The sequence below is a fragment of the Homarus americanus genome, unplaced genomic scaffold (assembly GCF_018991925.1).
Source record: "Homarus americanus isolate GMGI-L3 unplaced genomic scaffold, GMGI_Hamer_2.0 scaffold56333, whole genome shotgun sequence".
Lineage (NCBI taxonomy): Eukaryota > Metazoa > Arthropoda > Malacostraca > Decapoda > Nephropidae > Homarus > Homarus americanus.
The window spans coordinates 12,232,088-12,250,727 of record NW_024734940.1 but is presented as its reverse complement, the minus strand read 5'-3'; the positions used below and the strand labels follow the sequence as shown (position 1 = coordinate 12,250,727).

The following is an 18,640-nucleotide window of genomic DNA, read 5'->3' as shown; positions in this document are numbered from 1 at the left end:
ATGTACCTTTGTTGAGGAAAGTTTGAACTGAAGTCTTCTGAATAAAATCAAAATTAATCCTCGTCACCACCTCCTCCTTCCTGCCAGTCAACTTCCATAATGGCAACAAAGATCTTTAATTATTAGGAAATATACACAGACAGACAAGATGGACGGCTGGTGTCTGGCAACTTTCGTCCCCAAGATGGAGCTGATGTCGTCTAACTCGTCCTGCAGATAATTTCATAATTGAGTAATTTTATTTAAGCATATATAAATATTACCTTACTGTTTAGCATTGTTTGTAAACCTGCACTGTCCAGATACGTTGGAAATTGTATATCTGCACATTTTATGCACACTGTATGCTTGCTTTATGTATATATATATATGTTGAAACAATTGTAAACTTGTATGATTATTTTACTGAATATATATCTTGTCTATCTGTGTATGGAGGTGTACTGCACATTACTTACTTTTGACCAACTTGTGTGAAAAATCGGCTTCTAGAATCCAGAAATACCCATATTTTAACACTAACTGGAGGCCATGGACTGTACCTCCCTTCATGACCACACTAACTGGAGGCCATGGACTGTACCTCCCTTCATGACCACACTAACTGGAGGCCATGGACTGTACCTCCCTTCATGACCACACTAACTGGAGGCCATGGACTGTACCTCCCTTCATGACCACACTAACTGGAGGCCATGGACAATGACCACACTAACTGGAGGCCATGGACTGTACCTCCCTTCATGACCACTTAACTGGAGGCCATGGACTGTATCTCCCCTCATGACCACACTAACTGGAGGCCATGGACTGTGGAGGCCATGGACTGTTAACTGGAGGCTGCGGACTGTATCTCCCTTCATGACCACACTAACTGGAGGCCATGGACTGTACCTCCCTTCATGACCACACTAACTGGAGGCCATGGACTGTACCTCCCTTCATGACCACACTAACTGGAGGCCATGGACTGTATCTCCCTTCATGACCACACTAACTGGAGGCCATGGACTGTACCTCCCTTCATGACCACACTAACTGGAGGCCATGGACTGTATCTCCCTTCATGACCACACTAACTGGAGGCCATGGACTGTACCTCCCTTCATGACCACACTAACTGGAGGCCATGGACTGTACCTCCCTCCATGACCACACTAACTGGAGGCCATGGACTGTACCTCCCTGACCTTGCCGTTGCTGTACTTAGATGCCAAATAATACACCGTCATTGACAGAAAATAGTGTTTATTTCAATGATAGACAGAATTTTCATTAAAGGGTGCATGTAGGTACAGAATACTAAAATAATGACTATACAGTAATTCTATATACAGGATTTACAAGACCTCAACCACAGATGAAGAGAGGGCAAAATTCTTAATCAATGCTTGAGAATTAATTGAAACTGCTAATCAATTCCCAACTGAACTTACATTATTAATTACATGAAGAATTTGCCTCTTAAACACCAAGTTTCTCAGTTCAGAGTTATCACATGTAAGTTAAACTAATCATTTTCACAACCAAGTGATTAAGTCTTAATACTCAAGTAGTGATTAACAATTCGGTCCAAAGGCTATGTTAGAGTGCAGCTGCTAGTGCCCTGCCTTGTGTCGGAGTTATACTTCCATTCTGTATTTTTTTAAGAGACAATAAATATTGTCTAGATACTTTTTAAGAATCTAACACAATATATCTACTACTATCTCTGTACATGATCAACTTTAATTTAAATATCACATGTACTTTGGTAAGTTTGGTTCAGTTTGGAGGAACGAACCAAATCCCATACAGCAATACGTACGCTAAGTCTAAAAACCAATTAGGAAATTTTATACACATTGAACATCCCAGCGTAATATTTATGTTACTCTTCACAGAACCAGATCTGATACCTAAGGAAGCCATGAGGTAAACACTAATACAACTGTGAAATGTTTTCTTTTATATTCTTTTTAACATAAAGACTGGTTAGTTGTTTCTGGATAATCTAGGTATTAATGTAAAAAATATCTAGGGAAATAATGATGAGGACCAATTTAATACAGTGATTCAAACGTGGTCCTTCTGGTCTACAATAATGCACATCACATGTGCAGAAATTATATATAGATCAGTTCACAGAGTTTGTATACTGGAGTTCAGATAATTTCCTAATTCTATTTCTTACAGAACTACACACGTTCAATAGTTTAATTCCTTGGCATGATTTATTTTGTGGATAAGAAATTAAACAAAACCTTGAGATAAAAATAAGTGATGGGAAGATATGGGGAGCATCCTGTGTGTGTGTGTGTGTGGTGTATAGATGAAATAATGGAAGTTGTGTTTGTATAGATGAAAGAAATATTAAGTTGTGTTTGTATAGATGAAAGAAATACTAAGTTGTGTTTGTATAGATGAAAGAAATATTAAGTTGTGTTTGTATAGATGAAAGAAATATTATTTTTTTATGTATAGATGGAAGAAATTATATATATAGAAAAAATGAACATTACCATAATATTAATCTTCTATAAAATTTGTCTACAGCTAAGGAGTGAAGGATGCTGACCCACAACGCTAAACGGTGTTGGTGGTTTGATGACGACAGGTCCAAAAAAATAGAAGAAAAGGACTAGTGGGGATTATTTATATTCTTAAAACACATAGATTACAATACACAACGGACCAAATATTTCTGCTCGTGTTAATTGGAACAGATAAGATGGAGGTAAATGTTGCATAAGGCTTTGTTGGCATAAAGACGTCGTTACGGTAAATAATCCCTGAACGTTGAGTGAATATGGGAAGGAATCTATCGTATATGTATCTAGATGATTGTTAGGAGATATAGTATTCAGAAGGGATTGGTGAATTATTAGCTATGGCAGGATGGATTATATATTAAAGATGTGAGGTGCATCTGTTAGAAACCTTTATTTGGATGGGTTCATTTGAGGCTGTGTGATTCATTATAAGGACTCGATCAAGAGAATTATTGGAGAAAGGTAAAGCTAAATTTAAATAACAAGAATCTCGAAACAGACGTGGCAATATGGCAGACAGTACAAAGATTAATAAGAGAACTTAGTGTTTCTCAGCGTCTTTCACACTTTGAAGGAAATAATGGAAAGTGATTAACAACACTATAGAAGTACAGTATAGTGCTGTACAGTGTAAGTACACAGTTGAAATAAAAGCCTCCCTTAATGGAGAAGTGAAATTATTTAATTATAATTGAAGGCAATTTTTTATAACCCAGCAGGTAAGACGGAAGAGAGCGTTGCAGTACAAAAAATTGCCGTTATCTTATTGGAAGCTTAAGAAAGAAGCACATTGGCTTTGGGTAATTAATGAATGCCCAGTTAACATTTAATAAATCATTAAATATTTATTTTTTTCTTCAGACAACCTGAAGCTATACATATCTCTTCTATATCTCTAACTAAATTGAATTTTATAAATTTTCCCTTTTTGCATTCTTAATAATACGGTACATATAAAATTTGATATACATCTATATATTTATTTACATATAGTACAGTGAATATAGTATTATGGAGTATAAAATGTGGACATATGACACGAGTTATGGAGGGAAGAGATGGACCACTGCAGGGCACTATTTTGAAACTAGGCTAAAAGATCAAGAGTTTATGTTTTAATGCTCTCTGTACAGGATGATGCAGTATGTACATCAGATACATGTATGTATGGAAGCTGGAGTCAGCTACAGTATAATAACTCAAAAGTTGCTAACTTCATTAATAATTGTACATATATGTGAATACAAAACTAATATCGGACGGTTGTACCCGTGTTGACATAATGTAGCAAGAAAGTTCAAATAGTCATATCTATTACTTACAATTATGCATTCATATCTCAAACAGGAGATTCACAGGTGCTCTATACATGAGCAGTTTAAAGCCATCTATTTTCTCAGTCCGTGACAATTCCTTAACTGTTTTAATATAGGCAACTTTGTCACTGTCACAGACAACATCACATTGTTGAGTTAGGGAGTAATGCATGTGCTCAGCCGGGGTGTGGAGTCCCTGCCCTTCTGGCACGGGGCCAAGGTCTGACGAGGCGGGACTTGGGTGGAGTCGCTGCCTCTCTGGCACAGGCCTAGAGTCTGTTGAGGCAGGACTGAGGTAGAGTCGCTAAGCCAGAGTGAGCACGAGCCTCTTGGGTCACGGTACTGAGCGTGTAGAAGTTGCCCACCGCTCAGATCTTGGGAAAAAACGGATAAGGCACGTACTCAGACATTACATGGCAGGACTTTTCGAGATGTTTCTCAAGATGAGCTTTTTGTTTGAAACCACGACCACACTGTTGACACTTAAATGGCCTCTCTCCAGTGTGAGTCCTTAGGTGCACTTGTAGGTTGGACTTTCTCTTCTTGGGGAACTGCTTACCACAGATGGGGCACGGCAGTATCTCCTCAATGTTAACGTTGCTATCTTGGGGCCAGAGTGGCCCTGGTGGTAGGAGCATAGAGCCAGACATTGGAGCAGATGAGTGGTGAGGAGGTAAGGAGTGACCTTGAGGGCTCAGCATGGATGAGTCCTCCCGTTTCAATTTGGATGACTTTGATGACAAGTCCTTCTGAAACAAGGGGAGATTTGGATCAGGCACTTTCCCACAGTATAATGTGAATTCCTCATGCATCCCAGCACCCCGAGGGAGTATTACTTGTTATCACCGTCACCGCCTACCACTTGCCGCATGCCAATACTTGACACCATAGCCACTACACTACAGTAATTCAGTTACCATATAATCTATGACTTTTGTAAATAAATCAGAATAAAATGAAATGAAAATGCTTTGTGGTTTGGGTGCAAGGCTTGGCACTGCAAAGGTTTATTTTTAATACACAAACCATTTAAAAATTCACAGTAATATAAATTATATGTATAGCAGCTAAAGAAAACTAACTGTAAATAGAGCTTTAAATGGTGAGCCAGTACAGTAGTGAAGTTTGATCCGTGTACAGAAGGATAAATGTAATTATCCGAGACTTTACATAAACTGTATCTGGAGTTTTGTAAATACTGCAGATTTATTGTCAGAATTGAGCACAACATTGTCAGTCTCTCAAGTCTTAAAGTCAAAGTTTAATAACTTATATTTCTGTACAGTACAGGAGTCTTAAACTAAAAGTGATCAAAGTTCCTTCCAAAAACTAAAGTAAAAGAGACTAAGATATAAAACAAGTGTACAGTAGTGTTATATAAGAGAAAGACAAGAGAGTGATGCTAACACTTCCTCACAACAGGTAATAAAATCATACACAATGTCTTTCCATCACAGATCTCACAAAATATTATCCACAGTAACTTTCACAATTAATTCAACATTCCTTCAGAACAATGTTAAAATATATCTATGTTAAGTTATATTTGTCTGTGGTGAATGACATTAATGATGTACTAAACAGTGTATGAGAGTTATTTAAGGAGCATTAACAGCTGAGTGTTTGTAAGGATTCTCTACTAAAAAACGATTAAGTTTTCATTCATTTATTGTGCACTTCTTACAGTTACGTCATTAGCAAATAAATTATGATTATACATACAAACTTGTAAGTGTTTGTGACCAAGTTGTGATGCACTGTAAATTAAGTATTTAGTACGATATAGTCAAATGAACCTGTACTCTAAAATAATGACTTTGGTGATTAAGTAGATTAAGCCATAAATCCAACATATACATATTTTGAGAAGAAAATTTGAGACTAAAAGTTTATTAAAGCAATATCATAGATTATGTAAAACAATACTTATCAAATTTACACTTTATACCATGAAGTTGACCATACAAACTCCTCCACACACACACACACTACCCTTACAAGCAGTGCAAATGATTGAAAGTCGAAGTGACACAACAGTGTCTGACAGCACAACATTATAATTCAAGTCATTATGCATTTAAGGCATACGGTGTGTTCAGAATAACAATGTCCCTGATTTGATTTGCTTGTAAGGAGTATATAACATATGTTTCATGCTTATAAAACACACACAGTCTACCACTTGAGACACTGCAACCCCTAGCTCTTGTCTTGTTGTTTTTCAGTCCAGCTCACTTGGTGAACATTGCGCACGTGGTGGTAGAGAGTGCCCGTCTGAGCAAAGCTCTTGCCGCACACGTGGCATTTGTACGGTCGTTCACCGGTGTGTGTCCGTCTGTGCTCTATTAAGTACTGATTCAAAGTGAAACGTTTTCCACATAAATCACATATGTAAGGTTTAAAGTTTATGTGACTGCGGTAGTGCCGCTTGAGTGAGCCCAGCACTTTGAATTCCTTCTGGCAGATAGGACATTTCAGCCCATGGCCCAGCAGCTGCTCGCTAAGGACAAGAGGAGGTGGGCGACCCTGCAACAAGAGAGAGCGGCACTTTAGTAGCTTGTCTGGGCCAGCGGACAGTGGGCTCCTCAGCCGGGCTGGGCTCTGGCACACCCTGGCTAACCACTGGCACCTGACTACTAGCCTACAAAGTACACTTTTTTACTGCCAATTCTACAACACGAAGTGCCACAATGTCTCACCATAGTTGGCAGGGCAGCAGTGTGACCTGGCCAACCTCATGCTGGTGTCATCCATATCTACAACACCTACTCAACACCAAGACTTAACAACAGGAGGGGCAATGGACTGTAGTAGCAGCATAATATAAGGAGAGGGAGGACTTGTTGAGAGCATCCACAACCCAGACACTGTAGTACATGAAACAACTCTGTGTTCCTGTCAACAACATCACCTGATCACATCTACCGTACATAACAATAAATACGTACAGCACAGTATGCCTTTTATATAATATTTATATTTTTTGTTGTAGTAAATAGACTTTTCATATAATGAGATAATATGTCATTTTTTATGGTTATACCTGATGGTTGATCTTGTTGCATGCTATTATTTATAACTGACTTTGGGTTATCAAGTAGCATTAAAAACCAAATCTTATCTTGTTGTTACACAAAACACTCACAGTTGTATGATACTTGCATAAAGTATTGATAGAATTAAGTAACATATATATACTGTATGTGTACTTTTCAACTGTTCTTAAATTATATAAATAAGTTTTCCCCCAAGTATTAAAACAAGTTGGCCACATGAAGGTTCTGAGGAGTAAAACACAACTGTGGTATAAATTGACAATACAGTACTGTGAAAAGAAGTCTGTGACTACTGTACTGTATGAAGACTAATTTCTGAAACTTTCTGAAACTTATAAATACAGTACAAGTACAGTATGTATACAGGGTCACCCAAAAGAAGAAAACACGCTTCAACAGTTATAAAAAGCAACCCATGTGTGTATTAGGGATGGAATACATACATTGTTTTTATGACTGTTTCAAAGAGTTTATTTCTGAATAATCCTGTATAAATTACTAGTGCGTGCATAACTATATTAACCAGAAATAATTAATAAGAAAAAATCCCACGTCAAATACCAAATACTGTAGCAAATCGTTGTGGTCTGCTAAACCACACTTACAATAATGATACAACACTTTATGATCTCAGTGGGAAAATCTTGTTTTATATCAAGGAAGAAACTCAGCAATATCATATACTTTTCACATGTAACACTTAAGGTGATACCAAACTCCATCATCACAGTGAAGTACAGTATTAGTTACATGGTTATTGTCACTTATTATTTTGTGGTGCTCGAGCGTGAAAACAAAATCATATCGTGTCCATCACAGACAAGTACAATAGCATTGATTTGTTGTGTTTTTTTTTAATCTGATCTTACTCATGATTTTTTTGTTTTTTAATTTGAATTTTTTATTATTATTATTATTATTATTATTATTATTATTATTATTATTATTAATATTATCCTCTACTTTAATTTTTATTCTGTCAACACAAATCATTTAAAATTTTGTTAATATTTTTGCATAGACAATATTTAAAGTTAATCAAGTAGTTTCATAATACTAGAAAATGACTCAATAATATACAGTCTATTCTACTGTATTGTCCTGACACTAATGTATAAACAACTCGGCTATAACAAATTACTGTTATAGACAGACAGACACAAACCTCTGCTCAGCACCACACACTATGGTTTACAGTGATGAGGAGGTTAACATGCTGACAATTATTAATTTCTCCTCAAAACATTAGTTCCAACAACCATCTATTAGCTTGTTTAGTTACAGTGTGTGATCTTACAGTTGTGTACAATAAACAACAACATATAATTATTGTCACTCAGACCTATAATAACTTGGAAATAATTTATTGATAACTATGACAGAACAAAATTCACTTAACATGGCTTTTAAGACCAGGACCTTGGCATAGTATTTAAAATATTCCAAGATATTAAGTTTTTGTTCCATCTGTTCCTCTACAGTCCAGATCACTAAACTCGCTGAACCGTTTTTTCATTATTCTCTGCACATTCTGTTCTCAAACCCATACAACAAAAAACTATGACATTTAAACTTTATGATACCCTACTGAACAAGGTACATGACATTGCAATTTTCTTACTGTGCTTCAACAACTGAGGTCAATCTATAAGCAAGCAACAAGGTCAGTAATTACACTAGTCCACATTAGATTTTGTGGGTGTTCTACTGCAGGATCAACGATATATTGTTTACCAGTCGTTGGTGTATAAACTAGTTTTACTTCTTCTACTTATTGTGTAAATTTGTGGAGACAAAAATTACACGATGAAATTCTAATGTGCTTGACTGTTCACCCTAACAGAAGAAATACTGTATTCAATTACTACATTATTCATTTCCAACTTGTAGGTGAAAATTCTACATCCACAGGACAGAGGTCTTGGTGTTTTGCCCTTCAGAACAACTGCAATTTGGGATGTAGTACAGTACTTCACAGTGATGGTGATGTGCATCTTTTGATAACAACATTGATTACAAACTATTTATTTCACCCTAGACCAAACATACATGAGGGAATCACACTGTATTGGTGAAAAGTACAGTAGACCAAGTTAGGACCAAACTGATTAACTATACAGTTCAAAACAATGGTGCAGGACCATATATGTACCACATGTGTTGTAGGTACCTGGTCTGTATTAGTGTATTATATTATTATATATTAAGGTTTTATGTTTATTATTATGTACTGTACTTGTGGTGGGTGGCAGAGGTGGGGGGTCTTCTAATGGTACAGTATTCAGCATAATTCACTATACCACAATGGGCTCAGTCCTGGCCACTGAGACTGACTGTGTTTACTTCTGTCTCCTAGTGATGGTGCTCTTAAGTGCGACAATAAAGACTATTAACGTCTATCACGGTTTATGTTATTTCCAGTGATGTTTAAATATATGAGTTGTGGCTACCGTAACAGGGATTAGTGATCTCTCCCTCTGTTCATCCTCTCAATCACTCCGCACTCGACCTTACTCCTCATACATACTAACAAAAACGTTCCTTCTTAACACATAACAAGCGTTCGTTGCATAACACTATCTACGTAAAGTGTTCAGTTATAGTCAGCCGTCGGTGTCAAGTCCACACAACCCAAGAGTCGTATATCATCTGTCCTTCAACTGAACCCAAGCTTGATAACTCGGTCCAAACTTCACGTTGAGTGTTGTAAGAATGACGGTACTTTATCCATAAAACAAAGAAGAAAAACTCTCCTACTATGTCACATACACAGTACACTATATCACATACAGTATAACCAGAGAGAAACTGTTCCCCCAAAATAGTTATAATAGATAAACAAATATAAAGGTTCAATCATAAATAATATTAGTCACAATGTAAGCCATTAGTATAAGAGGGGTGTACATAATGGAAACAGCAAGGTACATAATATTCTAACAGCATAACTAATACTGGTGTAAGTAACAAACAGAAATAATTGCTTTTTGGTTCTTGTAATTAAAAAATACATTATAAAGGGTCCCAGTGCCAGGCTGATGTGACCAAGTGTACGATCAGCTGTACAGTACAAGTGGATGGGTGTTGGTGTTCCTTCTCCCCATAACACCTGTACAGTACTAAAGCTGATCTATAAGACTTCCACATATTATACTCTTAAGAAATTTATTGCTTGGATAAAAGAGAGAGAGAGAGAGTCCTTGATAAAGAATTGAGATTTGAAAATAATAAACGTTAAAATTCAAAACATCACGACACTATTTATAAAAAAAAAAAAAAAATGGATATTCACACAGCAAGATCCACCCGCCCCGCCCCTCCCCTACTAAAAAAAAACAACAACTTGTGACATCAGAAGACAAAATATCAAATATGTAGAGTAAAAGAATTTTCACATATAGAAACTTCATGGTACAGTAATGTCTTGTCTCAATCAAAATGTTCATTAAAAAGACCAATTACTATATATATATATATATATATATATATATATATATATATATATATATATATATATATATATATATATATATATATATATATATATATATATATATATATATATATATATATATATATATATATATATATATATATATATATATATATATATATATATATATATATATACACAGGTAGTTCTGCTATATACGATAATTGTGTTCTTGTAAAATGTCGTGTTATGAAAAATCATTTTAATAATAGAAATAACGGGGCTTATGGAGAAAATAGGGTTAGGTGCAGATTACTCGAAATCGAAAAAATTTAGTAGTTAGCCTAACACAAAGGATAGCACAGTCTAAATAAATGTTACATTCATATCTAATAATGAAATCATACGGTAAATGTAACACTTTACTTGATGGGGGAGAAGGGTGATTTTGAGGTTGATAAAATCGAGCTTCTCTTCAAGTGTTATATCCTTTCTTTTACGATCATCACCGGGAATTCTATCACCAGAATGCTTCTTGTTGATATTCTTCTTTACTATATTCACAGTTAATACAGTGGGGTATGCTATAACGAATGGATCCTACTACGAATATTCCTATAACGAACGGTTTTACCTATAAAATTGAGAATGCTATAACAAACGAAACTCCTACAACGAACATTATTTAATTTTTTTTTTTTCTAATTTATTGTTTTTTATTACAAATATTAATGATATTCTTTATTTCAGGGGTTTAGATGCATGTTTATGCACTTTTTTACAATTTTTAAAATTTTATATTATATTTTTCAGTGTTAAGTGGTTGTATTTGGGGGCCTGGAACGGATTAATCCTATAACGAACGAATGCTATAAGGAACAAGGTTCTAGAACCAGTAGTTAGTTATAGCATACTACTAACATACAAAATTGGAGAAAAGTATAAGCAAAATACGTTATAGCAAATAGCGTTAGCGTTATACAAAATATGGATTCCTAATTCTGTCGTGTTACAGAGCAAATTAGCGTTATCAAAACCTGCAGCGTTATAGTAGAACTGACTACATGTGTTGTGTGTGTGTGTGTGTGTGTGTGTGTGTGTGTGTGTGTGTGTGTATATATATATATATATATATATATATATATATATATATATATATATATATATATATATATATATATATATATATATATATATATATATATATATATATATATATATATATATATATAGTATATTTTTTTGGGGGGGGGGGGCAATAAAATTTGACACTTAATGAGATTGCGGCTGAAAAAAATGTGTCGTGGTGAAAGAGTTAAATAAGTTATGTGATCATTAAATAAGTCAGGACTGAGCAAACTAGATATATCTTTATCATGAACCACTACTGTACCACCTTGACCATCACTGTACAGTACAGTGGCTGGTTTAGTAGCCAAACGACATAAAAACCTTCACTTATACCAGTAAGTGTAGTGTACTGTACACACAATGATATAACCAGCTGTTCATATTTAACAATAGCAGTATTGTACACTGTAATGTTCTGCACACACATTACTGACAAGTAATTATCGAAGTGTATTACACAAAGTCTTATTCTTAACTCTTACAATGAAGTAATATGACATGTATCACAAGACACTGTTCTTAACACTGTACAGTACTACACTTATTATGATCTTGTGTTAAACACAGAATAACAACAAAGGTAACACAACATGCCACAGACCATACAGTACAGCAGTGGCTTTAAGAGTAAACTGCTCTTCTTAATAAACAAAAGCTTCAGTAGTCTCCAGTGGTGATGTTTCAGTACCTTCTGGGTGAGAAGGAATGTTCACTAGTCCGGCACCTGATTTAGGAGGTAGAGTGACGAGCTCTGCGCACACTGTCGTAGGAACAGTTCCACCCAGGCTCCCGGGTCCTGGAATTTTAGAACTCAATGGCTCTACCAAGCTAAATGCACTTCCCTTAATATATATTCCATTAAAACTTAGCAAGTAAGTAATTCAGTTCTTATATGCAGCTATAAATCAGTAACAAGAGTTTAACATCCAAACAGATTCTGTCATGTTTTGGAACTGGATTACTTAAGTGGGGTAATAACAAGTATGAAATAAAATCTATATAATATATATGTCATAGTGTTGCAGATTAAACTATCAAGGACATGTGCAAGGGGCCAACTTCAACTCTGGGCTGAATTATGAGCATATACAATCACTTGCGGTGCTTCAAATTGCCAGAGTGCTCATGGGATCATTACGATTGTTCCTTCAGGGCAGAAAAACCTTCAGTCGAGGGGTCATTTGGCAGATTAAAACCACTGATTACCTCAACTGTATTATTACCATCCTCTCACAACTTAAGAAATTGGCCCCTCAAGTTTTTTGTCACTCAATGGGAGGCCAAGTGACTCACCAAGCTTGACAACAATCTGAAGCACTGCACAGGTAGCAACTGACATTCTGCACTATCATCATTGTGTATTTCCCTCAAGATCCTCCAGTAGTACTTGACCTCGTGAGACGTTAAGCACTGACACACTAATAAAACTCTTACAACATCTTCCCACAGTGACCCTGAATGTGATGTAGTCAAAGGATCTTGACTGAAGAAACTAAAACACAGAAAAACGAGAGGGCTGTATGTTAAAGAGGTGTGGCTATTGGTCTTTGTTAGATGGTGTGGTTGTTGGTCTTTGTTTGATAGATGGTGTGGCTATTGGTCTTTGTTAGATGGTGTGGTTGCTGGTCTTTGTTTGTTAGATGGTGTGGTTGCTGGTCTTTGTTAGATGGTGTGGTTGCTGGTCTTTGTTAGATGGTGTGGTTGTTGGTCTTTGTTTGTTAGATGGTGTGGTTGCTGGTCTTTGTTTGTTAGATGGTGTGTTTGTTAGAGGATGTAGTGGGTATTTCTCACCCTAGCCTCAATATACAGTGCTCTCATTTCTCTGTGTTTTATCTTCCCCGACAGTAACATCTCAGCATCATATGACCCTGTTTATTATATACAATAAATGAAGTAACATCAAGATTTAGTTAGAATGAAAAAATAATGACTGTGTTTTGATAATTTGTCACAATAAACAGAAAGTAAAGTCGAGAAGCTGGGACAGTACAGTACTTGGTGTATTCATATCTGAACTTAGTGTCACCAGTAAAACGTTTAGTAATATCAAGTATACAAGAGAGGAACAGTTTGAAGAGTTAAGATATATGGCTACAGTTTTTAGAAATAAATAAAAACGAATGAAACGTGAAAGGACGAGGCAACAAGATCTAATAGATTTACGAAAATAAAACCAAGATAAGAAAAAAAATCCTTATATAACAGAAATATATTAATGTCATGTGTGTAGATGACTCCTGCTCAAGATACCACTCATAAGATCCAGAGATTGGAAGCATGTAAAGCAACAGAAAGGGATCCAATTAATTGTACTGTATCTTTTATCACCTGGTACACCTGCCTGACTCACTACCCACACACACCTTGCTACACCTGTCACCTAATGCCTGCCTCTACCACCACCTCTAAATCCTGTCTATCATGGGGTGGTGAGGGACTTTTACTGTCTATCATGGGGTGGTGAGGGACTTTTACTGTCTATCATGGGGTGGTGAGGGACTTTTACTGTCTATCATGGGGTGGTGAGGGACTTTTACTGTCAATCATGGGGTGGCGAGGGACTTTTACTGTCTATCATGGGGTGGTGAGGGATTTTTACTATCTATCATGGGGTGGTGAGGGACTTTTACTGTCTATCATGGGGTGGTGAGGGACTTTTACTGTCTATCATGGGGTGGTGAGGGACTTTTACTGTCTATCATGGGGTGGTGAGGACTTTACTGTCTATCATGGGGTGGTGAGGGAGGACTTTTACCTAACCTATCATAGGGTGGTGAGGGACTTTTACCTAACCTATCATAGGGTGGTGAGGGACTTTTACCTAACCTATCATAGGGTGGTGAGGGACTTTTACCTAACCTATCATAGGGTGGTGAGGGAACAAACATGTAAAATTAATACATTCTAAATCTGGAACCAATTTCTGACATAAGGGGGCAGGACTCTGAAGCTTAAAAAATTATATTGAGATCCTGTATGTCCAGAGATGACTGACCAGTGAGATGGGTATAAATAACCTGAACATCCAATGACAATGTTTTGGGGGGGGGGGGAATTTGAGAACAATATGAAGGAAAAGAAACATTTAGACAAGGTGTACACTCAAGCAAGGTGCCAACACATGCTGGGAGGTGCTCTTTAAAAACAACTGTGAGACTATGGATTCATCTCCTGGTGGTCTTTACGATGAATATATATACCGTACGTCGAGGATAAACGTTGTAAGTTATTCTATGGACGGGTGACTTAGAGATACATTAAACGACCCTACAGGTAATTAGCGTCTGATGATTATGTTGCCTATCCTTGGTTGAAATACCTTACTGTTTTACCATTATTTGTATACCTGCACTGTCTAGGTACACTCTCAACTGTATACTTGCAGTGTCTATATATATGCTGAACCGATTGTAAATTTACATGACAATTTTACCGAATAAATACTTGATCCATCTAACAACGGGAGATGCCACGGGAAATATAGTACAAGCCAGGTATGAACACCGTACTCTTTTGCCATTCTTGAGTTATGTTGTTGATGACGGAATATATGGTGGAGGAAAAAAAAATGGTGAAGATGATAGAATATTCTTCCCATCATCAAGTTACACTGCAGACATATACTGATATGCAGACAGATGGTTACTGAATATACTGACAGCTGTTTTCACACATTCAGATGGACACAGATTACACCGACCACCATACACAAATCCAGAAATATGGGAGTACAAAGGTAAGAAGATTCACGCCAAAAAAACTGTTTCGTGATGTTTATGAAGAGATGAAGGAACCAGAATGCAATACAGTATAAGATAATAGACTTACAGTGTTAGGGGTAATATTTAAGGAGAACAGTGATGGTTTGTGATGATGTGTAGTGACTGTCAACAGAAGGTGCAGGAGCAATGGTTCTGAGAGTGTGAGGCTAATAAGAGAGAGATAATACTGTAGTAATAAAAAATTTTAATGAAAGATTGGGACACGAGTGAGGTGGAACAGAATACAGTATTTAATAACAGTCGAGATTGTGAAAACAGGATGATGAAGGATAATGAATTAATATATTATAGTACATGTATTGTAGAGCCTTTTGAGTGAGTGTTCATGGTGTCCGGTGCAGTGTGTTTGTAATAATAACCAGGTAGAAAGTATTCATGAACAGTACAGTAAAAGTTTCAAGGATAACTCCAGAAGAAGAAGAAAAAATCGATGTTTCATCCACAGATTTTAAACACAACACTAAAAAATGTTTATTGCTTCAGGTGGCCTTCATGTGACCAGGGGGAAGACAAATGCCATCTACAAATTGTCGTCCAAAGAAACCTTACTTCATAGTCTCAAACTCCATTCACTAAACATAATCACATCACACTTACCTAAATTAACAACAACTATTTATATAACAGTAACTTAATTCATTATTATTTTTCCATATAAACATAAACTTTACATAAAAGATGATGTCGCAACTCTCGGACCAGGTAAGTCAGGGCCAGGTGTAGTGACGGCACGTGCTTTACCTTCACCCCCTCACACATCACTACTCTACCATATTAAGTTCTTTACCTCATTACTGTAAAGTTATAATACACTGTGTAATTCCCAAACAGATCAAAGTCATAGAATGTTACTAAATTTTGACCTTGTTAACTTAATATAGGTGTTAACATAACTGAGGGTCACGCATGTTCACCCAGGACGAGGGACAGTGAGGGCTTCCAATTGACTACCTTATGCAGGGATTTTTTTATTATTTTTATTTTTTTTAGTGGAAAACCCTAAGTGATTACCAGGTATACTGTACTGTATTATATTCTAGGATATACAATAATCAGGAGCCTAAATACCAGCGGGGATAAAGTCTGTTCACATCATCGCGAAGAACGTAAATGTTCTTCGCGATGACCAGACTTACTTCCTACCGATTTGTAAGCTTCTGTTTATTGTACGTCATAAAATACAGTATAATCACTTTGAGTTCTATACCAAACTTTAACCTGGAGTTGTTTTTCAAGTTACCTAATCTATGTTAAATACAGACAGTCAATCTAAGTACCGTCTTCATATCTGAGGGTTGGCGACCACAGTTCTCCACTATAAACGTTCTCAGGATGTTTTTACCAATCCAAGTACGGACAATAACGGCAGAATAAAAGGGATCGAGCGTTGACCTTTGGACTACAATTTAATATTAATCTACGACCAATTATGAGATGATGCAGAACAAAGACCATAACAAAGTAAATAAGAGCAAACAAACAGCAGGAACAGATAGTGAATTGATAAATGGTGAAAGGGATAAACAAACAAATAAATAAATATGAATAGGAAATTTACAAGATATAGTAAATATTAGAAGCGACCACAATAATACGACCCCCGATGGAGATAGTGAGGATAATCTCGCTATAAGAGGAAAGAAAGAGTGATAAGAAAGGTGAAAGTAATATTGCAGAAAACCTGGTGATGCAAAGGTGAAGAATCCCTTTATGTCTCAACTGTAATGGGCAATATACTATTGGCAAGGCATTGGAAGAGACAAGTGGCTAATGCAGTCTTGAGAAAAGGAGTATTGTATTTAGTATGTTGTGGATAGGGAAGATGAAGATGGATGCATATAGCTGTGTAGCAGAAAGTGGATGAATGCCCTACTGTATATTCCAAGCACTTTGAGGTATGGATGGCAAGATGATAGAAAGGTTGGAAATAAGTTGTAAGTTATGGATGGATGACACAATGGAAGGAAGGATCAAGATTAGATAAGAAGCTCAGGAAATGGTGGATGTGAATGAAGACGAAATTAAATGATAAGGAATTTGCAAGTGGTAAGGGTGACATGAGGAATACTAACATGTAGTACTTTGGCTGTGATTGAATGAAAGATTATGAGTTACTGCAAGACCAAGTATTTTATGACTGGTATGACTGAGAAACAGCTGAGGGCATAAATAGTGTTACTTGCAAGAGACAGTACAAGTCTTGGTAACACTGACTGTCTCTATGATACTTTTACCGCACTATGAAATTAACTTGAGATCTGTGTTCAATGCGGTTATAGTACCTTAAGTGATCTATTGGGAGACCAGAATGTTTGTGGGTATTAGAGCAGCAGGAACTTTAATATAACAAAACAGTAAAAAGAACTTCCATACAACACACAGACAGTAGAGAGAACTTCCATACAACACACAGACAGTAGAGAGAACTTCCATACAACACACAGACAGTAGAGAGAACTTCCATAACACAGACAGCAATATGATCTCAGAAGCAGAACAGTTATGGGAGAGACTGGAGGAGGAGGAGGAGGAGGAGGAAGAGAATGAGGTGCTGAAGTGCTCTCATGCTGTCAATGGTGCCGGTAACAACAGTGAGCTCAAACAAGTGGCTGGATCTTACACGATGCTTAATTAATCCTTGTGAATATATAACTGTAGGTGTTGAGAGATTTACAGTACAGTACAGAAAATATATGATACATCGTAATAAAGTTTAGTTAAGGCTAGAGAGTCAATTTAACTCACATACTGTATGGGTAGTTGGTATGGGCATGCACAGGTAACAGTCAAGTAATCAGGTAAGGTTTTTCTATTCCCTGTACAGTTTGGGGGGTTGGGGACAACAGAACAAATATTGATAAACTTGAGGGAAGGAATAGAACTGTGAGGCAGTAGATGCTAAAAATAATAATAATATTTGAATGAATGAAAAGTGTGTGATGTATGTATTTGTTCTCCGTAATGTCCGTCAAGAGATGTTTAAGATATTCAACCTTTTATGACTCAAGCCTACTGTGTGGGTACTGGTAAAAATAAAGAGATGGTAAATTAAATCTTAAAGTTGGGAGAAATAATGAACGTACAACTTTTAATATGTGTGTAGAGATGTCTGTCTTTCATTACGTTTAGTTGTTGATGGACTGGTGTAATTACTAAACCTTGTTATGCATTTTAGAGACCTTAGTTGTCAAGTACAGTACTAACATTATAATGACCACATCAACATGTGTCCGTGATAAAAATTGAAGCTGTATATCTAGTACAAGATACAGTCCAGTGCAGTGTTCTAGTGATCTAAACTTGGATTATCGGTGAAACTTTATTAGTGGTACCAGAAAAAGTGACAAAACTAGGAAATGATCCCTTCAGTACAGGTCCACGATACTGTACT

The 18,640-nt window shown here is 36.4% G+C and overlaps 1 protein-coding gene across 8 annotated transcripts in view; it reads right to left on the bottom strand.

Annotated features, from left to right (window-relative positions):
- Positions 1 to 1,231: 1,231 nt before the first annotated feature.
- The window catches only part of LOC121870672 (protein abrupt-like), a 46,601-nt gene continuing 29,192 nt past the window's right edge, over positions 1,232 to 18,640 (bottom strand). For 5 of the 8 annotated variants that reach the window (XM_042372598.1, XM_042372601.1, XM_042372595.1 and 2 more), the window contains one exon: positions 1,232 to 4,596. In XM_042372598.1, the coding sequence (XP_042228532.1) occupies positions 4,216 to 4,596 (381 nt within the window). In that variant the 3' untranslated portion in view covers positions 1,232 to 4,215. Of the gene's footprint in view, positions 4,597 to 5,497; positions 6,374 to 12,155; positions 12,264 to 18,640 lie in introns of those variants that run through there. The other 3 variants (XM_042372602.1, XM_042372596.1, XM_042372597.1) reach the window with 3 other exon arrangements.